This window comes from Hyposmocoma kahamanoa, unplaced genomic scaffold, assembly GCF_003589595.1.
Source record: "Hyposmocoma kahamanoa isolate Upper Pololo Valley unplaced genomic scaffold, ASM358959v1 78, whole genome shotgun sequence".
NCBI classification, from domain to species: Eukaryota; Metazoa; Arthropoda; class Insecta; order Lepidoptera; family Cosmopterigidae; genus Hyposmocoma; species Hyposmocoma kahamanoa.
The window spans coordinates 4,414,468-4,441,000 of NW_020653945.1; the positions used below are offsets into that span (position 1 = coordinate 4,414,468).

Sequence of the window (26,533 nt, forward strand, 5' to 3'; positions counted from 1 at the left end):
AATTGCTTGGTGAGCTTAACAAGTTGAAAGATGGTTCATCAATTGTCAAATATGATAGGATTTTGCTACCACTTACTATGTAAACCTGATATAATATTAGAGCCTTACAAAGTCATCAAGCCCTGTACTTCTCCTTATCTTTGTTCATGTAAATCGACTGTAGTGATATCCCCTTTGTTTCTTTGATCTCAGTTGTATAGCGATAGGCAGCTTGCCTAGCAATCACAGCGTTTATGCAAAATACGTCAGGTCTTTTTGGACGCGGTTCAGAAATTACAGACCCCCCTATTATCAGATAATAAGAATATATTAATGAAAATTGATTGAAGAAGAATTGATTAGACTTTAATACGAAAATGCTATTTATTTTATTCAAAATTTAAATATTCTGTGAGCAGGACTCTCAGCACAGTTTCAGGATTTCTCAGGATCCACTGTCAATTCCAAAAACACTCTCGCTTGGTTTTCAAGTTTTTGAACCATTTCTTTAGGATATTGGCTCAGTTTTATTCCTAATTCTCTTATAACATGACGCAGTTGCATATGAAATTTGCCACCGCGTCTCATCCACTCTGTGAACGTTCCTAAGAAATTATCAAACGAGTAAGTTTTCCGTTTGTCATAATAAAAGTAGTCCATGTCTGACATAATACCGTGTATTAGTATCATGTCATACCCTTTTGGTAACTCTGCGTTCGTTTTCAAAGTTTCCAATCTGGCTTGTATAGTTTTATACACAGTCAATAAAATATCCTTGGTTTTAGGATTTTTAGAATAACTCAAATCGCTCAAAATAACTTGAAACTCTTGGGTTGTGGTTTCGTCCATAAAGAAAAAGAAGTTGTCAGGCAAAGATTCGTAGAAGAACATCATGAAATCTTTGGCTTTATCATTTGACGCCGTTTGGAATTGCTCCAGCAACGCCGCCAGTGCTGTAGTGCATTCGTAATCTTTTTGACAAATCTGATGTTCTACACATAGTTTCCTCTCAAATCTGCTTTCTACAATAACTATGGCGATGATCAATTTCTGTGATAACCCTTTTCTTACGCTAGCAATCTCGACCGGATCGCCAGCTAATTTTCCAGCGACAAAGTTTTGTGATGCCTCCTGAAATTTTGCACTTATCTTCTTCAACAGCGTTAGCCAAGTGAACGTTTCTGTCTCCTGCGTTATTTCTGAGTCGGTAGTTTCGAGCAAATCATTGATACTGTTCAATAATGGTTTAAGTTCGTCTGCGAAATGTGTTCCTTTATTTTCTTGCAGTTTTTCTGGAGTTGAGTTGATGATGCCGTCCAGGATGCTATCTATGCCGTTTGATAGTACTAGTACATAATCTTTCAAGAATTTTCCTTTAGATCCTTGGCACATTCGGAGACCTTTACCCAAGTTTGAGGTTTCAACAGTCCACTTGATCATTTCCGATTGTGGGTCAGAAGATTGCAAATTTCTTCTGTAATGTTGAACAATAGTAGGTTTCATATAGTATGTTATAGTATCGAGAACATCTTTACCGAGACTGACCGATCCTTGCACGTTGATTTTTACACCAGTAGCAAAACTTAATATTCCTGCAAAATATCAATGATGATTTTTAAGACAAAATAGTGCATTCCTAAAGATATCGTCCTTGTTACAATATATTTTCTATCTTAAAATTATTTCCCACTATTTGTTACAGATGAGATTAACGACTGACTGAATGGATTGAAAGCACAAATGCTACTACAAATGCCAACTCTTTTAATTGGAAGTGCATATTTGATTAACAAATAAACTGCAAATGGAGAGCTACCATGTCAAGGTTACATTAGATATTAACTAATTTGTAGGTAGAATTCATTATTCCACAATAGATAGCCTGATGTTTAGATAGATAGCCTGTATTTATACCTGCGTCAAAGAACATATAACTGATGTCAAACACCGTCGCGTAAACAAGTCTGCAGTCTGCGAGCATGTCATGGATAAACCTACACATTCAATGAAGTTTGACAAACCCCAGGTCCTTGCAAAAGAAGTCCGTTATCTACCCAGGATGCTGCGAGAGGCCATTGAAATTAAAAAATATCCTAATTTCAACAGGGAAGATGGTTTCTCCGTACCACCAGTTTGGGATCCAGTATTTCCTCTAATGAAAAATCCCAAACAGACATAAGACTGCAGTACTAATTCCTATGTTTTAGTATATTCTAATTTATATTAATAATTAATAATAAATTGAACATAATAAAAATTCATTCAATAAAATAATTTGTAAAACTTAATGTAGTGTAAATTGGAACGTTTTCTTTGTAAAATTAAAAATAAGGTATTTAATTAATAACTATTGTAACTATAGTGAAAAAATAAGGTGGTTTGCATCAATATTAGATATTAACTAGGTACTTGTTAACCTCACATATCAAAAGAAACATCTACAAGTAACCTTACCTAAAACAATCAACCAATACTTTAAACACTCCATCAGAATAACAAATACATTCGTGTAATGAATATCACATTGGACTTTTATTTTATATTATTTGTAAGCAATAAAATGAAAATGAAATATATTTTATGTGACGCCGCCGTACTGCGTTGTAATAAATTTTATTTCAGGTGTACTCAAGTGAAACGCAGCATGGTAATAAATTTATAGAAGACGTGATTGCGCTGTCCTTTTCGACATTGGTCGTAAATTTTATAAAGCTTACATACAGTCATCGAGTATATAACCAGCATACAGTTTAGGAAAATAGTTATTTTTGTTATGCAAAGTTGTTGTTTGACGCGAGTGGTTGTATTGAAGCGAAGTGGTTCTAAAATAGAATCCTGAGCGTAGCGAGGGTTTCAAAACATCTTCGCTGCCGAGCGAAACATACAACTTTTCACCTCACTATAGCGAGGAAAATGGTACATGAAAGAAAAACAGTAAACTATAACAAATCAGTTTTAATAAACAAAATTAGTTATCGTTGTCAATTTAAAGTCCACAATAATAAGAATAAAATATACCAACGGATTTATATTAGATAAATAATGTACGACAAATCGCGCAATTGAACTAGTGCTTAAATTCTCTTTGAGTTGAACGTGTCACTACGTTTTTTTTTTCATGGAAAGAAATAGTTGTTGAAAGAGGTGAAAATTAATTGCTGACCTAAGGAAACCCATATCCAGAAGATGTTTACAAAATTATTGATATCTCATGACTCTCCTGAGACAGGATATCGGAGCCTTTTCTTAGAGATCCTGGCTCATTAGTCATGGAGTTGCATATATAAAACGTAACATTTTATGAATGGATATAAGTATAATACAAAGAGACTTAACTGACATAGACCAATAATTACTTCCATAACATAAGATTCATAAGCAGCGAGGTCAATGAAACGAGAAACGGAGCTTAGAATGATTCTCCCCATTGAAAAATTTCCATTAAATTTTGTTGTGAAGTGGCTCTCAGCCTTAGAGACAAAACGCTCTGAAATGTTCTAATCGTAATGACGTAATCAGTCGGTCTGTATCCCGCCCGACAGTATTGTTAGTATCGTGGTTACAAATGTGTAATTTGAAAATCAATTTCGATGAACACTGCATTGCAACAAAATTCTTGTAAATGTATAAAGCAAGCTCCTCTAACAGCATGCAGTTCTAAATGCAGCTACGACATCTGCAAATATTTGTACCGAAATTGATCTTTCTTAGCTTGATGATTCAGTTCTATTACAGTGGAACTCTTATGCAGAAAATTACGTATAAAAAGATAAATACTCAAACGTTAACAGAAATAATAATAATAATAATTAAATAAAACAACATGTATGCAGCATTAGAACAAATTCAAATAAAAACCACGTGAAATGAAACGTTAACAAAAATCATAGACAAGTCTTTCAACGTGCAGATTAAAAATTATGACACAGACTAAACGTTGATGTTTTGGCATCATGACTGAAAGCGCCATCTAGTAAATAAAGAGGGCAACCTAAAGTTTTACTTCAACATATTTTTAATGTTATATGATTTTGTATATAGATTACGTCTATTAGAATTTTTAATAATGAAGTGTGTGTTCGTTAGATTCACGGAACCAAGATATTTTTTGTTTCCAATTTTGACGAGTGAAAAGTCTACTTATAATCCATCCACTTAAACACTCAGCACTCAAATATACTACAATAATTTACTATCCGTTTTTTTAATTTTAGGTTAGTAATATATTTTCTTTAAATTGAAATAAATGTTAGTGTACGAATCTTTGAGTAGATGTCGCTACGGGTGACTTCATAAGAAAAAATTATGTATCTGTTTCTCTAACCTATTCTGTCAATGTGACGTTTCGTAAATTTTTCACTCTTTCCTTTCGGCCATTTTTGCCGAAAGTTTGGTGTTCAGTTTGGGTCGCGAATCTTTTCGTGGCCTATAGATCACTGTATTAAAATCTAATCAAGATGGTGCAGAAGAAGGTAAAAACCATGTGCGTTTTGTTAATAATTATATTTTTGTGTAAAGAAGTGAGAAATCTGAAACTTTGCCGTACGTGATTGGCGGGTCATGCAATAGTTTTGGTTGTTTTCTAGTTGTTATACTTAGATATTTATTGATAACTTCTCGTCGATGGTGATCGAATTGTGTATATTTTTTGTCAGAAGTCCTTACGGCGTCGTTCAGTGCAATGAATCCTAGAATTTATGAAATGTTTACAACCTAACCTATACAAATGCCATGATGTCGAAGTTACTGCTAAATTATCACAAAAATCCATGACACCTCGTGTTATTAAACTGCAATCTTGTGTGACGTATACTTAAGGCTTATCTGTATTTTTAGCCGAAGAAGAAGGTTGGAAAGAAGGTAGCCGCCGCTCCTTTGGTGGTGAAAAAAGTTGAACCCAAGAAGTTTGTAAACCCTCTCTTCGAGAAGAGGACAAAGAATTTTGCTATTGGTGAGTTGCTCATTCTAAATTTTACTTGAAAAGATAACCTTATTTCCAACAGTTTCTTGTACAGTGAACAACACATCAATCTATGGCTATCTGTTAATTTCAGTCTCGTCATCTATTAATTGCTGGAAACCTTATGGTTACCACTATAATGTTCGTTTTGGTGATACTTGAAGGTGTAGATGGTGTGCTTCGCCCATAGTTACTGACTTGGTGACTTTTAGTTTTGGACTTGCAGCTTGAGCATGAAAATGATGAACATCAAATGCAACTATGAATCAAAATGATTATCAAACAAAATACACGAGCTTTTTAACTCTGAAACTCTCAACAATACTTCAAAAACTAGTTAAATGTGTTTAAGTATTTTAAATACTACCCAACTTTCAGGTCAGGATATCCAGCCGACTCGTGATCTGTCAAGATTTGTCCGATGGCCCAAGTACATCCGCATCCAGCGCCAAAAGGCTGTGCTGCAGCGCAGGTTGAAGGTGCCTCCGCCAATCAACCAGTTCACGCAGACCCTTGACAAGACTACAGGTTAATTATTTTCATTCTTTTATACTTCTCTGTAAAATTTGGCAGTTAGCATGACAGGTTAGCAAGAATAAGATTTAGTTTGTAGTAGCATCCTGCAAATTGTATTTTTTAAACACACAAAACAATCATTATATGCCATATATTTGTAATATGTATTTATTTAATATTATTTAACTTGACATATGTAGACATATGCCTCCGAAGTTCTATAATTATTGACATACTAGCATAGACAAAAAATGCAATACTTCCTGGACTCTTTTATTTTTTAATTTTAGTGAAGCGACATGCTCTTTAGCTCTGATACTTATTGAGCCAACAGATTATGTAACAAAGATTATTCAAGTTGATAAGTTTTGGTACCTGTTTAATAAATTGTTATGAAATTAAATCAATTATAAGTAATTATTATAAATTCTTGTTTATTATAATGAATTGTCAGAATTTTCTCCATATGAATGGGAATCATCACTTAATGTTAATGAGGATGATACAAATTGTCAAACGCAACATTATAATTCCAATCAGAAAGAGAACCCGCTCACATTCATGACTAAAACGGTTTCATAAATAAATCGACTGTTATAAAAAATCAAATCAGAAACATTAGCATTAGGACGTCACTAATTGATTAGAATTCAAGCTGTCAAAAGTTAAGTAAATTGCTGGATGAAGTATATTTGACATAATATATTTATATCAGAAATCCTTACATCACTGTTGGTGTTAATTCACTAAGAAAAGTTAATATTTTGATATCTTAACATGATATAGTTATGTCCATTGGAAAAAAGTAGGTTGGGACTAGTTAAAGATTACTACTTCTTTAACTCGTACAGTTGAGAATTGGTTTGGTGGTTTATATTTTTAATAAATAGTTACCACTATTTATTTTGAGTGACTTTTGTATTATTTTCTGTTAAAATGTATTTTTGGTTAATAGTATATTGGCACATAATTGGTATTGTGTGCCAATAAACATCTATGGAAATTAAACTAAAAAGTAACAAATAGTGGTGTCATGTCTATATGGAATTACTTATGAGGCAAATTATACATAGGGCGCACTATAAGTTTCCAGAACTGGCCACTTACATAAACAATATTTAAAAAGTACATAAGCCATATTTAAAAAGTAATTTGAAAATGGAACCCTGGCTGTTGAATACAGTTTGTTGATATTGATGAATTTTTGAAGGTGAACAACGTTGACCTTATGAGAAATCCCAAGTACGGTCCCGACCTGGCACCTTGTAACTTTTATTTATTTCCAAAAATTAAGAACCAGTTATGCAGTCAACGATTTTAATCACCTGAAGAGGCTGTCGAAAAATATGTTTCAGAGATTGTCACGGCGGAGTGGCATAAATGTTTTGAAAATTGGTTCATTCGTATGAAAAAGTGCATTAATGCTAATGGAGAATATTTTGAGAAACAAATTCATTTCTGACCATTTATAGTATTTTTTTCTTATTCATTCCTGAAACTTATAGTGCACCCCACGTATTTTAAATTATATACGAGCTGATTTCATTTAATGCCATGATATTATAAGTGATTTAAATGGTAAAACTTGGTATTGGTGAGTAGAATCACCTCTTGATGCAGATGTTTTAAGATCACTGTAATTATTTTTAAGAACTTATTTATGCTTAGTTTATATGATGATTACCAAATGCAACTATGAATCTCTATGATTATCACAAAAATATACGAGCTTTTTAACTCTGACTACTTTTTTCCTTATTAAATTTTCTAGCCAATTTAAAACCAGTTTAATAAAGATGTTTCATTTTGTTTTAGCAAAGGGTCTGTTCAAAATCCTGGAGAAGTACAGACCAGAAACCACCGCTGCTAGGAAAGACCGCCTAAGGAAAGCTGCTGAAGCCAAGGTGAGATATAACAGACTAATATTGGTTGCAATGAATATGATATTTTACTGCCATGATATAAATTTTTTTTTGGGAAATTGTTCTAGTGTAGTTATAATTAATAAAAGGAAAAATTCCTTCAATCTGACAGGACATGTATCTGCATCTATGCCAAACCAGGGCCACCACTCTAGCAACTGGTCCTGTTAGATCCAAGGAATTTTTCTTTCTGTTCTGTCTTTGTAGTAGTAAGTCTACAAACTGTTTTTGATAGTAGTAACAATTGTTTTTAAACTGTTCAATCAATCCTTGTTTTTTTTGATTATTAAAAAAAAATGAAATTCTTGCTTTATTAAATCTTGATAATTATTATTTCTATTGAAGATATACAAAAAGAGTAATTCATTATGTATAATTCCTCCACTGTCTCCTACGCATTTTGTTACACGTCACTATTAAAGGAACAATTGCATAACTCAAAAAGTCATGATGCATAAAAATCACAGCAACCTAGTGCCATGAGGACTTTGTGACCACCAAGATCTCTGATGATTCTGTCCACTATTTAGTTTGTCTGTACTCAAAGACCTTTTATTTAATATTGTTTAACTATACAGGTGGCGAAGAAAGATGAGCCTCCACCAAAGAGGCCTAACACCATCCGCTCTGGCACCAACACAGTGACCAAGCTGGTGGAAAAGAAGAAGGCACAGCTTGTCGTCATCGCGCACGATGTTGACCCCATTGAGGTGAGAATTTTTTGCTTTTGATGGTTTAAAATGTATCTATTCCAGTTGTGCTAGAAATTGATGCGTTCCTGGCCGTGTATCGATTTACGCATTTAAAATTGGTTATTATTGAATCCATCAGGGTCTCATGAGAAATAATAGTGAAGCAAAACAATATTTGTTTACTATAGGTTGTTTATTGAATGATTGAAAATAGGAAACAGTCTCTGTACAGGGATGTTTTTGACATGGGCTTCCTAATTACTAAAGGAAACTATGTAGTTTTGTCCCATAACTATAAACTCCGCTTCCCTTGCCATTTTCAATCATATTTTTGAGGCATTTTCTTGCAAGAACAAATTATTGTTTTTATTTTTCCAAGAATATGTGTATAATGATGCAATGGATTCCATCACACATCAGACTAGAAGGCAATGAAGTAGTAGATAAATTAGCAAGAGAAGCTATCACGGAATACATGGAACCATCATGTAAACTTGTGACTTTTAGACTACATACTGGCCACTTTCCCTTAAATAAGTTCTACCATCTAATAAGAAGAGCGGAATCTCCACTACGTAAATTCTGTAACAAACTTGAAGATATGCTACATATAATGGAATATGGCCATTATGTGGCTCTAAGAAGCCAATTTCAATTAGGGGATATTTGGCAGGTTGGAGAGTTAAAGGTCGTGTTGGGTGACCCGTTGGAGAAGAGGGCTAAAACTCTATACTCATATGTGATGTCTTGTCTGTCACGGGGCGACACGATATAGTAGAATGATATAATCCACAGAGATTGACATCACAAGGCCGACATTGACACCCAAGTGTTACAGCCCTTATTAGAAATAAGATTAAAATGAAATATATTTTTTTTCATTCTCGTCAACAATGTTTGCAGCCTTAGGTGCTTCATTTACCTAATTGAGATCCTGTCTAATAACTTCAAAATAATTAGGGTTTTTAGAATATATAATTGTATTACATTATATATTATACAATATAGATCACATGTTATTATATGGTTGGTCAAGTGGTAGCAATGCTATGATGTTAGAATTTCTTCACCTGAGGCTTGCAAATGACACTGCCAGGGCATGTTAAGATTTGCAAGCTGCCTGAAGACAAATGACTCTGAGCAGTACACATTGAGTTTTTTCCAGAATCTTGTAAAACCTTTCTTACTTTATTAATGTCTTTCGTTGTATTTACAGCTAGTACTGTTCTTGCCAGCGCTGTGCCGCAAAATGGGAGTGCCTTACTGCATTGTCAAGGGCAAGTCCCGCCTAGGAGCTCTTGTACACCGCAAGACCTGCACATGCTTGGCGCTTACCAACGTTAGTATTATTTTTTACTTTCTTATTAAGTCTGATACTGGTTATATTACTTCTGTGACATTAATTAACATACTATTTGATTCTGTGTAATTACCGTTTGCGTTTGCTTCTGTCACAGTGATTAAATTTATCGAATCTTCTTATATTTACGAGATGGCATATGGTGATGATTAATTTGCTATCTTAAGGCCATGATGACAACCTTTCTACCACCAATAGATTTTTTCTGAATATGCCATCCGAAAAACGCTTTTTCATAATACATATTACAGTAACTAGCATATAATAACTAACATCATAAACAGCTTTTGGTAACAAAACATAATTTTACCAAAAACAAACTTTTATTTTTGTTATACTATCTGACACCTTTCTGTATTTGGTAGAATAAGTTCAAATGTGCAAGCGTCCTCCGCGACACACCCACCCCCGTCGTACGTAGAGTTATTACGTTTAGAGCGATCTATTTAAATCTGTTTATTTTTGTATGAAAGTAAAATCTGTTGAATTATTAAAAGTCATGGAACAAAGTTGTTGTTTAATGTTAGTAATATAGTCCTGCGAGGTTTGGCAGTACAATGTTACTTATAATTTCACTTGAGGAGACACATACGACACTTGGGTCAAGGTCTTAGGTTTTGAAGGGTAAAGGTGCTTGTGAAACTTCAGACATGGGACTTCTCAACTCGTGTCTCGGGTGACTGACGCAGTGGCAGTGTCTCTCGAATCTTTGCGATTTAAAGCTTTGAGTGGCACTGCAACTGCTATGGACTATGTATGAGCACCGCATCGGCGCGCCGCCACCGCCGCTTCTGTCCCCACGCTGCCGCCACCGCCACTGCCGCTTCTGTCCCCACGCCGCCACCGCCGCTTCTGTCCCCACGCCGCCACCGCCGCTTCTGTCCCCACGCCGCCACCGCCGCTTCTGTCCCCACGCCGCCGCCGCCGCCGCCGCCGCCGACAAATGCAATCGGCCCGCCGTTCAGTTCACTTCGATGAGAGGCTCCGATCGTACTCACGCGCACGCTTCTGTATTGTGTATGCGTAGTGAAAATAGCGACGCCAAAAATTAACATTTCTAAGATAAAACTTAGTGACTTTATATTCGAAGATGTTTTGTTTATAACATTAATGTGTCAGTTCCTGGCGTAGCCATTTTCACTACGCATACACAATACAGACGTGCGTACGATCGGAGCGCCTGATCCAACTGATAAAAATTGTGTTACTATAGAAAATACGTTATTTTATTTTTACTTTGAATTAATATTTGTATAACGGTTTTTGTAAAAACAAACACCATTATACAAATTCGTTTCATGGTCACGCTCGCGCCGTCGAAACGTCGCCGGCGACACTTTTTCGTCGGCACTCTCCGTCTATTATCGGCGCTCATATTTACTATGGACAGGCGTGTCGCTTACCATCAGCCACGTCCTGTTCGTCCCGTCTCTTGGTATCATAAAAAAGCTACTTGTATAATGAAAACATGCAGTTACATACTCTCGAAACTTTAATTAGTTACATTATTAGTTTGGTAGCGTACTTATTTATTCAATTTGTGCAGGTGGAGTCCGGAGACCGTGCATCGTTCACGAAGGTCGTAGAAGCGATCAGGACGAACTTCAACGAGCGCTACGAGGAACTGCGCAAGCACTGGGGCGGCGGCGCGCTCGGCAACAAGTCGAACGCGCGCATCGCGAAGCTCGAGAAGGCCAAGGCGCGTGAGCTCGCGCAGAAGCAAGGCTGAGCTAATAAACTTTAACACCTAACTCTTGTCTTTTATTGAATAGAATAGAATAGAATAGACATTTACTGCAACGCCACAACACATAGATACAAAAAACAATATTGATACCACTTAGACAAGCAAAACAAAACAAAAAGACGTAATTAACAAAATGAAAATAAAATAAGACAATAACAAAAAGCAAAAAAGAAAAATACTAAATAAAACTCAACAAATGTTGTACTGTCATGTGTGCGGTTGTGGCGTACGTAAAATACTTCATTTATCATAGCCGTAATTGACTGTGGCGCTGATTTTCAATGAGCCCTGAGCTGAGATGAGTGACGGACGTGTGTGTCGCAAAATAAAATCAACTTAAGCAGTTTAATTTAATAATTGTTTGTGTTCTTTGTACGTTGTGTTAATGCTGTGCGTTATATTATAGAACGTAGTTATTATAGAATAGGTATTATAGAAAGTAGTCTATTGTTTGAGATTTAAGTCTACTCATGTTGCAAATCGTTTTTTTTTTTTGGATCTAAATGTAAAATGTGTTACAGCTGACCATAACCATGGGACTTGTACTTGTACAGGGCACAAAATGTTGCTTAGTTGTAAACAAATTACGCTATTAGATCTGAAAAAATAATTTCCTGTGTGTAACAATCGCGAAAACCTGAACCCTATATCTAAGTTGGATTTACAGAGACGGTTACACGATCCATCTTTTACCACGTTAAACGAAGTATTCGATCTAGTATTACTTGGTCAATAAATTGCCTCTGTGGCCTAACGGTATCATGCTGGACTGTCACGCAGAGGTCCCGGCCCGGTAGAAATATTTGTACGACCTATAATTGTAAGTCAATGTACGGCCTATATGAAGGATTCGTATATTATGCGTCTCCAATCACGTTCGACTACTTATCACACTGCACCGCGTCGGAGGCAGCGGTCTAGTGGTCCCGCACCATTTAAAGTACTCTCTTCGCAGTTGACCACCGGAGTGATTGTACATGTATCCAAGATCCTTTGACAAGAATGGTTAATAATACAAAACTCATTCAGGACTTCAGTTATACAGTCTATTTGGTTTTTGCTTACTCGTATAAAAAGACACCGAAAATAACATTCAACTTCATTACAAAGACTTTTAAGAAAATATGAAGATAAATTTGGTCGATTTTCAATAGCGAATATAAATTTATTGACGTCGAGACCTATTGTAGAAAACTGAACATTTTAACATTAAGCTTAAAAATCTGCGCGGTAGTGCGGAGCGCAGTGTGCCATACCGTGCGGTTGGCCGCGCCCCTCCGAGAGAAGCGTTGTCAGTGTGTTCGACGGCGCGTGTTTTCCATCAAATCCAAACAGGTACTTCAGTACAACGTTAGAAAACGCAGCTCCGTGCTCCGTCGTGTGTCCGTCAGGATGGCTGGACTATTTACTACCTATATTCTATTTTTTCCACTATTTAGTACCTTGTACTTTCTACCTTTGCGTTAACGGAAATATTAAAGAAATAAAGTGACCAACCATTCTGATGTCAGGTTGGCTGGACCACTTTACAGTTTTCATGGTTCTAGCAGTTTATAATTTACTTTTTTTATATCACTATTTACTACCTAATTTCTATTTAACGAATTATAATCAGTTATTTATTAATTGCTTTATAAATAACTGATTATAATTCGTTCGCATTTCTTAATACCTGCAAATGGAATTAACGTTCGTAATAATGAATTCAACTAGTAATTAACGGAATAATTGTTATAAAGATAATCCACAAACCATTGTTGGCATATTCTAAGCGCTTAAATAAACATTACACGGAGAAGATAAACTGTCTTTTTAGAAGGTAACTTGCAAAGGCGTTTTATTATTTTTTGAAATAACTTTTTATAGAAGCTTCCTAAAATAGTAAAAAAAGTATGTTTAGGTAGTAAATAGTTATATAAAAAATGTAAATTAAGTACTGCTAGAACCAAGAAAAACGTAAAGTGGTCCAGCCAACTTGACATCAGAATGGCTGGCCACTTAATTTGTTTTATATTTCTGTTAGCGATAAGGTAGAAAAAAAGTACTAAATAGTAGATAATAGGTAGTAAATAGTGAGTACAGTTTGATTTGTATATCTCGTTTGGTCCAGCCATCCTGACGGACACAATTGTGCTCGCTTATAGAATAAATGTTTGTAAAGTAATTAAGAACTCCATTCACGGAAAATAAATTCCGTTGCTTGTCCACGGAAGAGCACGAAACAACTGAAGCACTAATTTACTTGTAATTCAAGTAAATTCGTCAATGTAAATGACGGATATAATTGACGCTGCCTGAGCAGAAGACGAAGGTAGAGACTTCTAAACTTTGGACTCACTAGAGGTACCTATTATATGTACTTAATTTAATACTATGTTGATTTTATTTTACGTGTGTAGTTGTTATTTAAATATGTAATTAGATTAATGTAGTGCTCATTTATGTGGCACTACATGCAGTGGCGGATTTGCAGTCATGGCCGCCCTGGGCCTCAGGCCATGTTAACAGTACCAGCCGCCTCTTTCTCTGCACTCATATACCTACTGGTAGACATATCTATATTTTATAAATAAAATGACGAAAGTGATTTAGGAACATTATTGTTATAAGATGCGGTGCAGTGCGGCCCGCCATAATGTGCGTGAGCCTTTAAAATATTTAAGTACTTTGAATTATTTCTTGTTATAATCAGTGAATTTTTTATCACGATTTATTTTATTTTAAGTACGATTTTATGTATTAATTAAATTACTGATACCAGGCCTAAGTTTTATATGTACAGCGCCATCTATCCAATAAAGGCGAAACTCGCAGCGCGACACCCTAGTTCCTACAGTTCATGCAATTTCGCATAGGAGTGCATCGGTTTCGTTATTAAGAAACTAGATGGAGCATTCTGTTCAACTTCGATTATGAGGCGACCCGTGCCCTGCAGTGAAATGTACGTAATTGATTATATATAAAATGTATTATATATAATTGATTATATATAATTGATTTGATGACTGATTATCAATATTTTTATTAGGTACCATTTTATATTCAAACCCATACAGTCATGACGACTTGTTATGCTAGAGTACAAACTGCAAGTAACAAGGATAATGCTAGAGGACTGTCTGAGATGATGAGTGGCATCTGTCTTAAGAGTGTCCTGGCAGAATACCAGCGCGTCATGACTTCCAAAACAAAAAAATGCCTTCTATTGTTTGTTATTTTTAAAATGGTTTAATATAATAATTATAGTGCTAGTTTTAATTGATTTTAGTAAATAAGTTGTCATAGAAGTGACGTTTTTATCTATTATTTGTTATCTATTATTATAAGTACTATAATCATTGTTTATATTACATTAGAACAGTTTTCCAACAGGTCTACATTGAAATTTCCTCATACTAATATAGTTTTTTTGGTTGGTAAAATCTGTTATAGACTATCTTCCATGGTTAATTGAAACTTATTGAAATTAGCAGAGAGGGCCTGTATACACATAATACGACAAACTGATCCAATTCCACACATGAAATTTCAGTAGTCTGTTGAATAGGGAGATCTGTGACATCCTTACGCTCTTTAAATTATAACATAAGCTTAATAATAATTATTGATCCGCCTCTACTTAAGTTCTTTCTTATGTACAAACTGACTATTACATAATTTTCTACGTTGTTAATTACTTCGTAGTCTTTCAACCAGTGTTCTGGTACACAAAACACTTCAACGGAAAAATCGCGTAAAAAAGACTTATTTCTAATGTTTTGCTAGAAAAGCCCTGAATGTTTTGATGTACTATATGGAAATGGTTAGACTTTTCTGTTGTCGTGTTTACTAGTTTAAATTATGGTTACTGAGTATAATGTTGCTACCAGGTAATTGGTGTACCTAGTTATCTGGTACATCTAACGTTATATTACTTTTGTCATAAAATTATGGTTACTAAACTGTATAAGTACTACTTTTTATATGATCTTGCTGTCCGCTACAGATAAAATGTTTTTATTCATTTTAGAAGACATTCGTAGTCGCTAAAGAAGAAAAAGCTATATAAATAAATCGACTCAAATGCAAAAGAAACGTATAGAAATTAATAAGCAAAGTTTAACTGCTATTTAGATTCGATTTGCATTCATAAAATATCTTTTAAGCACTTTCCTCAAGATAAATCAATCATTCTTGATATTTGGTATGTAAGGAATTAGTTTAGGAGTGTAAGTAATAGAAATAAAAGGGGTAGCAAACACGCGTTCGTATTAAATAAATTAAATGTCTTCACAAAGGAAAGCGTAACTTGACGACGCATTCCGGCGTTATTATGTAAACTTAATAAATTACCGTGCTCGCATAATGGTTCCGTACAAGAGCCTTAGTACGCACGCGCGGAATCCCTACGAAAATGTAACAGGTACGGATCACGAAGAGCTCCCTGTTTCAGTCACTCAGTCGCGTAAAACCGCACGCTCGGCGCAAGCGTGTTGACGGACTCACTCATCTATTCCTTTTTCAAATTCTTGAAAGAAAAAAGTAAAACAATACATTTGTTCGACCAATTAAATTCACGAATTCAAATATGGAATCGAATCGTGATTTGACCGTTGATAAAAATTCCATATGGCCGTATTTTGATACTGAATTGGTAAAGTTGTTACAATTTGTAAGTGGTGTGTATTGACTATTCGTGTTTTGTTTGGTGATAATTTGTGATAGCTGTGATGACAAGTGGATATGGGTGTGATAATGATAACTGTTTATGGGATTGGATTGTACGATGCACTGGTTTTCATGGTAAGTCTACCACTGCACACGTGCTTTAAGTCCTAAGTTTAGAAAAGTGCTAATAAGTACTGTACCTAGATGGTAATTCCCTTTTTAGTCATAATTTGGTAAGGAGTATTTTTATAGACCTTTACTAATTTGGTTGTTTAATTTTTACGTACATAAAAAATGGACAATTATTTACAATTGCAACAAACGTTGACGTCAATTTGTTGAGAAAATTACCATCTCTAGGAATGAAACATAAAATGACCTTAATTATAATTAGATTTAAAAAATCTCAATTCCAGGATTCCAAAACTGTAACAGTTAATTTCCTTTCCAAAAACCATAGAAATAGCAACGGAAGATTGTATTTCAAGACTTTAGAAAATGTTTATAATTTTGGAAGTTTATTCCTCTACTATTTTACAAGAATATATCACTTAACACATTTCTTATTACTACTATGATTAACTATATTAATTATTATATCCTAGAGAAAGGGTAAGTCAAATACCCTTAAGCGACTGGCATGTATGAAAGCTCTAATTCGTGTTGATAAGGAGAAAGACGTGTGTCACGATCGTAGCAAATGGAATGCTCTTGTCTCTGGCTACCCCGATGCGAAAAGGACGTGAAGTATATTCATGTATGTATTTATATTCTATTGATGAATTTGAAGTACTCAACCGATATTTGCCTATGTAATTCCTCCAGACGCTTAAACAATTTAAATTATTATTGATAGATACAATTAGTATTTTTATTCAACCATAACTTTACCTCTACAATTTTATTAAAAGCTTTATCAAGAGGTACTTAAAACCTCTTCCCCAGCAACAAACATACATGTATATAGAAAAACGAAATTACAGAGTGAATTACAAGGTACTACCTACTTAAGAATTCTCTATTCATATGGCATATAAAACCCTGAAGAATGAAAGCAAGTATACCTCTAATAACCGTAGGATGTTAAGTGGTACTTAAGTAAAAGTTCCTTCGAACAGAATAACAAGAGGAAGCGTAAAATTCTTGATACAAAGTTTGCTTTGCATGGTAGTTTCATTTGCAACCGACTTAAAAAAAGAGGAGGTTCTAGATTCGACCGTATTATCTTTTTTTTGCATGTATTTTACGTGATAACCTTCTTTAAAATTTGTCAACCGATTTCAATGAATCTGTTTTTGTTGGAAAGAGGGTAACTCTGTAGTGGTCCCATTTAAATTTGAATGAAATATTCTACCTCTAAAGGTGGCAAACTAGGAAATGAATCCAGTTTCGCACACTTTCCAGTAACCGATATCAATAAATCTTAATGGTAATTGGATGTAATTCCACGAATTTTTGAGGTCGGTTAGTATAAGAATACAAGTATATAAAAACAGTACATATCGCACTGCTATTACAATAGTGTTGTAACTCAAAATATGTGAAATTAAAGATTATGCTATTGCGGAACGTAAAATTTTATTCTCTTCACGTCAATAAAACCGTCGTTAAAATATTGTAAGAAACAATTAAAATACATCTACTTAACTCAAAATGAGACAAACTTTTTGCAAACTAGTTCTGGATAAAACAGTCTCACTAAATAAGTTTCTAAAAATATTAAGTTATTTTTCCTTTTATTTGGCAAGTAGGGAGTTGTTTAGATGTCTGTAATAAATGAACTTTAACCTATACATACATTTTAATAATATTTCGCTGGAAGTGAGTAATTCGTTTTTCATTGATTCTGAAAAAAATATACTTTTTGAGTTAATACACTATTGTATTAACAGTGCGATATAATAGAAAAAAAAGTTATTTGGTGTTGTTTTGGAGCGCGGTGCCATTTAAGTACTGTCCATGAACAGGTTAAATATATAGGATTTTTTTTTAAATACCAATATCGAGACGAACAAGTTGTGTGTCTGGTGGTAAGCGTCACGCCTGTCCCTGACAGTTGCAGTGTCACTCAGACCTTTAAATCGCAAAGATTTCAGCGGCACTGCCACTGCGACCGTCACCGTGAGACATAAGTTAACGCTTCCCACGTGCCTGTCATTTAAAAAAAAAACAATAACCACCCACTAACCACCACCACTAACCACTTCGAAATCGGAACGCAGTAATGTTCACATTACTGCTTGGCTGCCGAAATAGGTAAGGCAGTACTTTCCTGGACGAACGCTTTCACAAGAAGCTCTACTGCTACTATAAGATTAGCAGAGAATTACTGACTTTTAACATATAATGGTAACTTGGTATTCTGTGCGTCACGTGGAAATATAATAATATTACTACTGTTAGGTGACGTAGAACAACTCTACCCCATTATATTAGCGTAGATAATGGGATTTTAGTTTTAGTTTTGGGTCTACTAACATTTAAGTTAACCCAAAATTACGCAGTCAGAACGAACAACGTGATATAGGGCCCCTGTGAGGAGAAGCTGATGTAAATATTACTACTCGTAACAATGGCGCGCAACCTTAGCTTACCTAATAAGGCCACATTTACAACATTTCAGATTTACGTTTAAAGATTGTACGACAGACATTGGTTGATAATTTTTTTTATATTTAAATAGGAGTCATGCAATTTCAAGTAGTTCGTAATTTATTTACGTAGTCCGGATTATTTTTATGTCTTTCAAGCATTGACTTACAAATAAATGTAAGTCAATGCTTTCAAGTGATTAAAGAACTTTTGACGTATGGCTTAATTATAGTATACGCGGCGTTCGTGGTGCGTGCGGCGTAACGTCATATTTCATGCACTCCAACAATATTTGGAGAAGTAAATATAAAAAATACAAATACAAATATTCTTTATTAAACACGGATAAATACATAATAACAATACAACAAAAAGTAAAAATTACAGGTACAACAGGCGGCCTTATTGCTAAATAGCAATCTCTTCCAGGCAACCTTCGGGTTACAGGAAAAAAAAAATGTATGTTATTAAACTAATACGTTTTTGTAAAATAAAAACACTTTATTCTTTACTACAAAACATGTCGCTCTGCTATTACAATAGGTAATGTTGTCACTCAAAATACATGAAATTCTAGACACGTCAATAAAAAGATATCTACTTAACTCAAAAAGAGACAAACTTTATGTGAGCTAGTTACTAATAAAATACTTTAAAAACTTACTAAAAAATATGAAAATATTTTTTCCTTTTTATTTTTAAAGAACTTGGAATGTATGCAATTGTTTAGATGTCTATAATAAACTTTATTTTATAATATAAATAATATTCTCGTGAAAGATTGTTAAAATAAATTATAATAATCTTTCACGGGAAGTGAGTAAGGTAATTAATTCATTTTATAATATTTAAAATAAAATAATTTGCAAAACTTAATGTAGCGTAAATTGGATGTTTTCTTTGTAAAATTAATAATAAAAAATAGGGTGATTTGCATCAATATTAGACATAACTGGTTGAAGACTGTATCACCTCAGTCAACCGTGACCATGGGACCTATAAAGGGCCCGAAACGTCGGTTTGTTTGAAAAAACAAATATACGCGATTTAAATCCGGAAAAATAGTTTCATTTCCTACGTGTAACAATCGCGAAAATCTAAGAACTCGATAGAAAATAATTGCTTAAAATTGGGTCAAAAAAAGGTAAGACTCGGCAATTTGTTGATTTTCAGGCTTCATCTAGAAAGTATTCGCCGCTGTAGACCTCGCAGTAGAGACGTGTATTTTTTCAGTTAATTAAATAAATAAGGGTATACCTTATTCACAGACGTCTCTGGCCGTAGAGCCAAAAGTCACTAAGTCGCAAATGGCCAATTTATATTGGCCATTTGCGACTTAGTCTCGGGTTGTAGCGCAGCTGAACGCGGCGGGTGCGTGTACGCTCACTACACGCGAATTATTGTTATCGCTAACATCCGAGTTCCTTATAATTACTGTACTCACAATTTATATTGACCATTTGCGACAGTCCCTATCTACCGACCCGAGAGATAGGGTTTTCCGGAGAAACTACGGCAAGATTAGGGTTCAGCGGGCGTCCGAGCCAAGCTCTCAGCTAGTGATACGCCTTTGCGTCGTTGGGCGTCTCTGGCGGACCCGGACTTGGGTATGGACTCGCTGGGGTTTGTGGTTAGCTGCAGAGACGGACATGTTTGTCTGCCCCGGTTGCATGTGTCCGGGGCGTCTGTCTCGTGAGCAGCTAGCGCGTCTTAGTGGCGGTCTAGTTGAGGGCCTGTATGCAAGGAGTCGCGCGGGACACGTGAGATGCTTTTTAAGTTGGAAGCTATGTCTGGACATTGTCGCAGGACACTGCGACTGGCATCTCCGGCACTAGCCCGAGCTAGTAGAGGATAAGCTAGATATCCTCCGGTCCCTCCAGGCGTTAAGTTATTGGGAACTGGAGAGACGTCGTTTTTCGGCGTCGGGAAGTGAGCGTGCCTTACTGCTCCGCCACCAATGAGGAGAATTGGTAGTGGACTCAGAGTCGACGGCTTAGCGGTGGCAACCGCTAGTTGTGCAATGCGCAACGGGAAGTGAGCGTGCCTACAGCTCCGGTACCTATCTGGAAAATAGGGAAGGTACTGTACGTGTACGGCTCACTCGAGGCACTAGCCTCTCGGAAAACCGGATGAAGTCAAGTGACAGAGATCTGTGACAACCCTGTACACTGGCTGATCTGGGATCAGAACCTGAACTTGTAATGTTCCTGTCCGCGCACAGTTCATAGTGCCCCTTACCGCATAACCAAGAGGTTGATAGGGAGGGGCACTATAAACAAAACTTATGTAGAATGACCATTTGCGACTTGGTGACTTTTCACTCTACGGCGATTAAATAGAACATTTATTTAGTGAATTACTTTCCGTATTAAATACAATTTTATCAAATTTGGCTAAATAGCTATATGGCAGTTAGGGCTTTCAGTTTCAGTTTCAGTCGTTACATTTTCGCGTCCAGGGGAAATAAATCAAGAATACGAGTGATTTCGAAAATTCCGGAAAAATCGAGATTTTGAGACTATTTCAAAAGTAGGTTTCCATACATATAGGCTAGGCATTTCGGCAATAAAAAAAAACATGACATTTTAATAAAGTTGTGTAATAACTCCAATTATGAAATAAAAAATTATTTGTGATTTTTTACCGACTACAAAAAAGGAGAAGGTTCTCAATTCGATTGTATTTTTTTTGTATGTATGTTACGCGATAACTCACGGCATTTGTGAACCGATTTTGATGATACTTTTTGTTGGAAAGAGGGTACCTCAGTATTGGTCCCTTTTAAACTTGAAGAAAATAGTCCATCTCTAAGGATGGCAAACTAGGGGATGAATGTATGAAAAACCGGTTTCGCGTACTTTCCGGTAACCGATTTCAATAAAACTTGGCAAATAGGTATAATTCCACGCCCTTTTGAGGTCGGTTTTTTTAATAAAAACGTTATCAACAAAGGGCGGTTAATAGCATTTCAAAATCAGAGAATCTGCTCTTTTATTGCTATCGTTCTTCAATCTCCACGTACTAAGCTCCGTATTACGGTTTTGTCGCGTACGTTTAACCAAGATTTAGACGACCTTTGTGGCCTAACGGTTATAATGTGGGCGCTGGATGCCGAGGTCCCGGGTTCGAATCCCGGTAGGACCAATTTGGGAAACGAAGTTTTCTGTATTGGTTCTGGTCTGTGTACTCTAGGAAATGAATTCCGTTGCACTGGTACTCATACTACAGGGAATTCCTTACTTTGAGACCATGCCTTTGGTGTGGCCGTCTGGCACATATTAAAAAAAATGAATTGTTGATTTTTTTTTATATTACCAAGTAATGGGACGAACAATTCGTGCACCTGCTGGAAAGCGACATGCCGATCCATAACAGTTGTAGTGCCACTCAGAGCTTTAAATCCCAAAGGTCTTAGAGTCACTGCCACTGCGCCCGTCATCCTGAAACATAACTTGACAAGACCCATGTGCCTGTAATTTCACCAGCACCTTTACCCTTCCAAACCTCACATTCTGCTTGGCGGCAGAAAGAGGTAAAGTGGCAGTACTTTCCTGGACGAACTCTTTTACAAAGAGCGCTACCGTTGGTTTGGTAGATCCAGTCTAGCGTTTCTCTCAGTGTCGAGTCCAGTCTTATAATAAATACGCTCTACTAAAAAGTTTAAAAATTCAAAGACTATGCTAGTTTTATTTTCTCCTTGTCTAGGAGCATCTTAGAATATTGTTCAGCAGCATGGAGGCATTTCTACCAAATACATTCCAATAGGATTGAACGTGTACCTACAGAAAAAAGATCCTACGTCATATCTGTTACTCTGATGGAGTTCTAGACACCCTTTCTCGCCATGTAGATCAACTATCCAGATATACGATCCTATCTCTGTCTAACCAGAATTATGTTAGATTTATGCTTCTTACATAAAATTATAAATAATAATACAATAGATTGTATTAGTGAGATTTTTTGTGAATTAACTCCGCTAGTTTTTATTACAAAGATCGAACACATAGAAAAACTGTTTTCAATCCGATGGGACTAGAACCCATGACCATACAGCACTGTAGTATGGCTTCTTCACCCCAGCAGGTTCTAAAATCTCTTACTAGATGTCACTTGCGGCGCAGAATGCCGAAAAGTCCAGTATAAAGATCTTTAACAAAAACACATAGGAGAATTTCAACAACTCGATAACTTGACCCGTAGCTCTGTTGGTAATAGCAAAACTACGGTGCAGTCATTGAAAACCAGCGCCACAGTCTATTATGGCTGTGGCTTATGCAATGAAGTCCTTTTGCGTACGCTACAACTGCACCTATGACAGTACAAAATTTGTAGTCATTATATTTTGTTTTTTGCATTTTATCAGTCTTGTCTTATTTCATATTGTTTTTTTTTGTTTTTGTATTTTTTATTTTATTTATTAATCTTTTTATTTTGTTTCGTTAGTCTCTGTTATCAATTTTTGTTTTTTTTATATCTATGTGTTATGGAGTTGGAATTAATAAAATAAACAGAAATAAAAATGTACAGTCCGATACACAATTCTAAATAAAAAGAAACCATAAACATCATTGACTTACAAATAAATGGACGACGGGTCTAATACAAAAACCACGAAAAAAATTTCCCAAGTCAAAGTATTTAAACGTAGTGACATGTAAAGGAATATGAAAAAGCTTTTAAATTGTAATGTCATCGCAGTACTGTCTAATTTTGCTTGCTTCGCTGTCAGTCAAACAAACGAAGACTAAAGCGTGAATGACGCTCTGTATACGATTTTAACGCCCTATAAATTCGGACACTTTTTAGCGCGGAGCCGACGTCCATATAATTGTAAGTCAATGATAAACATACATATCTTTAGAAATTCGCACATATCTTAATTTTTAGGTTTGTAAAGCCATTTGAAAAAAAATTAAGTGTGTTATTTAAAAATGAACTGAATTTATTTTAATTATTAGGGCTAAAATTATTAATACAAAAACCGTATACAAAAGAGAAATTCTTTGAATCGGACGAGACTGGAATCTGCGACCACGCGCTGTACCGTAGCGTCGCTCTGCTAACTGAGCTACAAATTCTTTTATATTTCTGTTATAGATATTGCATTGGGATTTTTTGGCTTTCGATGCCATAAATCGTAACGCAATAAGTTTTTTGTAATTGGTGTATTCTTCAAAAAGTATACATTTTACAGAAGTTATTTCCCGCCAAACTGGAAACAGTTTGTTGGCGAGCACGCGGATTTTCATTCCATGGCGCCTTTTTTATTTTAACTTTTATAATTTGCTTCCGAAATGTAGGACTTTTTCTGAAGAACCCCATATCATTATATATACGAGGTGCCAGCCAGCCATTTATTTTATTATTTTTTTAAATATACATCTATCAATTGAAGTAAATTTAAAGTTTCAAATTCGTTTGTCCTATTTTCATGACTAACGCTGGCTTACAATTCGAGGAAACGGACAGCCACACTAGTGGCCCAGTGGACAGGGCCATTTAATCGCAAAGATTTGAGACGCATTCCCACTGCGCCCGTCACCCTATAAGTTGACAAGTCCCATAGTCCCATTTGCCTGTAATTTCACCACTTTGAAATCTATGTTTGTATTTGTTAATTATTAGAGAGTATCTAGTAATTATTTGGGACACGTCAACAAGGTATATGTACTTAGTAATTACCTGTGTAATGCCTTTGGTGAAATTGTTTGCAATAAATAAATAAGCATTCATTTTTATATACATAAACAGAATTATTAAGAATGTTAATCATGAAAATTTAAATTAAAGTAGTTCAGCAGCTAAACGTAAAAATAATTTCAAGGTGACTCCCCGAGGTGCTAAAGGAACATGACTAGGTAATTAAATATTATAAATTTACGAGATACGAGCTCCTTGAGCTCAGGGGAATATCATAGGTACTAGGAGCCAAATACAAAGATGAAATGTTAATTAATTTTATTGACAATTTTTATTTTGATTGTTAATTCAAATATCGAACACAGAATTTTTTTTCGGTCCAATGGGACTTGTACTGTCATATGTGCGGTTGTGGCGTACGCAAAAGGCCTTCGTTCAGCGTAAGCCACAGCTATAATAGACTGGGACGTTGGTTTTCAATGACTCCTAGCTAGCAATCTCTTCCAAGCAACCTTCGGGTTACAGGAAAAACTGTGAAATATTTAATGAATAATTAATTAATTGAGGGCGCAAGAGAATTCGTTTTTTAAAACACATATTGCACATGCACAAGTGAAAAAAAAGAAAAATAATATAATAAAAATAGTCTAAAACAGATATCTAAAATAATAAATAAATAAAATACTTATATAAATAACAAAAAAATACATATTATTACACAAAATGAAAGTAGGATTATATAAAACGTAATAATAACAACATACAAGAACTAAAACAGATAAGAATAGGAGAAAATAATATAATAATAATAATTAGAGTGTAAGATAAATGAGCTTTGGGTAGAGTTTTGAAAGACTTAACAGACTTAGCGCGTCTGATCGATTGAGGCAGAGAATTCCACAGCTTGATGCTTCTAACCTTGAAGGAGTTGGAATAGAAGTTAGAAGTAATGTCAATGGTCAACAAGAATATTACTTTTATTTTTCTTATAAAACTCTACTACTTTCGTAAGGCAGAGTTCCCTGAGAAGAATGAATAAGAAGCTCTAGGGGTTGCTCTTTGTAAATAAACATTTGTACAAATTTATCACTTTCAGTATTCATTTCAAATAAGTTAAACGACCATGGATTTTAACAAGTTAGGAAGGATTAATTTAAAATACAAACCAAAATACAATTTATGCGATTTTAATACCTTACCCGTATAAAAGACGAATTTATAATTCTGTCCACACAGCAGACCACTGTGCCGTTAGAAGGAAATGAAAAAATTCCATGACATTCACTTTTTTTTCATTTTAATAGCGTGAACTTATTAGTTAAAAGGTTTAAAAAGAAAACTTGATACAGGTTATAATTACTAAATAGTGTTATTATTAAAGGCGTGTGTTTAGTAATTAACTTTTTTAATTTCTCGAAAAACTAATAAATAGTTATTGCTATTATATTACTTCAATGTAATTATGTAAGTTACGTTATTACGAATATAATAACTGTAACTATTACTAGGCAGAATGTCGACTCCTCAACAGTCTTTTTCTTTCTTTTTTTACATTTACGCACGCAAATTATTTTCTTTTTTTTTCAACACCACATACATTGGCGTGGCAAGGAAGAACATCGAATTTTTATACTGAAATTGTACATAGCTTAATGAACTTTATAACAATAGTGTAAGGGCGTGTTCCCATTATATCGTAATATTTTATTTATCGTTGGACGACTGTCGCGTCTAGCCTGTTCCCATATCATGACCATCGGTCGTGACTGTGTCGTAGACGATAATTTTATTGTTGAACGACTGTCGTATCTAGCTGTTCCAACTAGATCGTGATGACAATTTATCGGTTCACGGCAGCCGCCTTATCATTTGCACGACAGAATCGTTTGAAGCTGCGATTACCCTGACGTCACATTCTTATCGTGATCATTTATTTATCGTCAGACGACCGTCGTTCTAGCTCTTGCCATCGTCACGACAGTCTGTCGTCATAACGTCAAAAAAGCCGTGAACGACAGGTAATCGTGTTGTTCTATGTGTGAACAACTTCATTTAAATATACAAGTCACGACACTTTAAACTGCACGACTACCTGTCGTCACGACATAATGGGAACGCGCTCTAACGTGCAATCTAGACGATGCGGTAGATACGGGAATTGCCAATGGAAATTTTGCGGTACTCTTCGAAACGTTTTTTGGCTCGTATTTTTTTTATAATATCAAGTGGGGCGTAAGGAAGCCCAGGTACGCGGCTGTGGGTAGACTGTATGGCGCTAGAGTAATTCTTTTGCCTTTGCTATTCTATGGCATCAAAGTACTCCTTCCTTCACTACGATGGCAGCAGTGCGAGCGTGAGTCTTCGATTGACGAGAAGATGACACAGTCTTGTATATTACAGTTTAGTTCAAAGGTGATCAGCAGCACAAAAATAGATAACACAGAAGATAAAAATGAGAATTAGAATTTTCAATCA

At 35.3% G+C, this 26,533-nt stretch overlaps 3 protein-coding genes across 3 annotated transcripts in view; 2 read left to right on the forward strand and 1 right to left on the reverse strand.

Moving 5' to 3' along the window:
• Positions 1 to 329: 329 nt before the first annotated feature.
• Positions 330 to 2,620, reverse strand: LOC113233249. Its single transcript, XM_026468292.1, has 2 exons — positions 2,434 to 2,620; positions 330 to 1,571 (listed from the first exon to the last, which is right to left on the reverse strand). Exons 1-2 carry the CDS (start codon positions 2,465 to 2,467, stop codon positions 415 to 417), a joined length of 1,191 nt encoding a protein of 396 aa, XP_026324077.1. The 5' UTR covers positions 2,468 to 2,620; the 3' UTR covers positions 330 to 414.
• A 1,694-nt stretch (positions 2,621 to 4,314) lies between these two features.
• Positions 4,315 to 11,180, forward strand: LOC113232859 (60S ribosomal protein L7a). The gene is made up of 7 exons (XM_026467716.1): positions 4,315 to 4,451; positions 4,816 to 4,930; positions 5,318 to 5,467; positions 7,271 to 7,359; positions 7,956 to 8,087; positions 9,286 to 9,408; positions 10,976 to 11,180. Exons 1-7 carry the CDS (start codon positions 4,437 to 4,439, stop codon positions 11,156 to 11,158), a joined length of 807 nt encoding a protein of 268 aa, XP_026323501.1. The 5' UTR covers positions 4,315 to 4,436; the 3' UTR covers positions 11,159 to 11,180.
• A 4,709-nt stretch (positions 11,181 to 15,889) lies between these two features.
• LOC113232919 (extensin) overlaps positions 15,890 to 26,533 on the forward strand; it is a 219,329-nt gene continuing 208,685 nt past the window's right edge. The window contains exon 1 of the mRNA XM_026467820.1: positions 15,890 to 15,958. The gene's annotated coding sequence lies outside the window, so the exon portion shown is untranslated. The remainder of the gene's footprint in view (positions 15,959 to 26,533) is intronic.

Bases quoted from the DNA above. Each gene is read 5' to 3' on its own strand.
- LOC113233249 (XM_026468292.1), bottom strand. From the start codon at position 2,467: ATGGAGTGTTTAAAGTATTGGTTGATTGTTTTAG. The intron at 1,572-2,433 runs GTAAGGTTACTT...GATATTTTGCAG, and splicing joins GTATTGGTTGATTGTTTTAG to GAATATTAAGTTTTGCTACT.
- LOC113232859 (XM_026467716.1), top strand. The intron at 7,360-7,955 runs GTGAGATATAAC...TTAACTATACAG, and splicing joins GGAAAGCTGCTGAAGCCAAG to GTGGCGAAGAAAGATGAGCC. The intron at 9,409-10,975 runs GTTAGTATTATT...CAATTTGTGCAG, and splicing joins CATGCTTGGCGCTTACCAAC to GTGGAGTCCGGAGACCGTGC.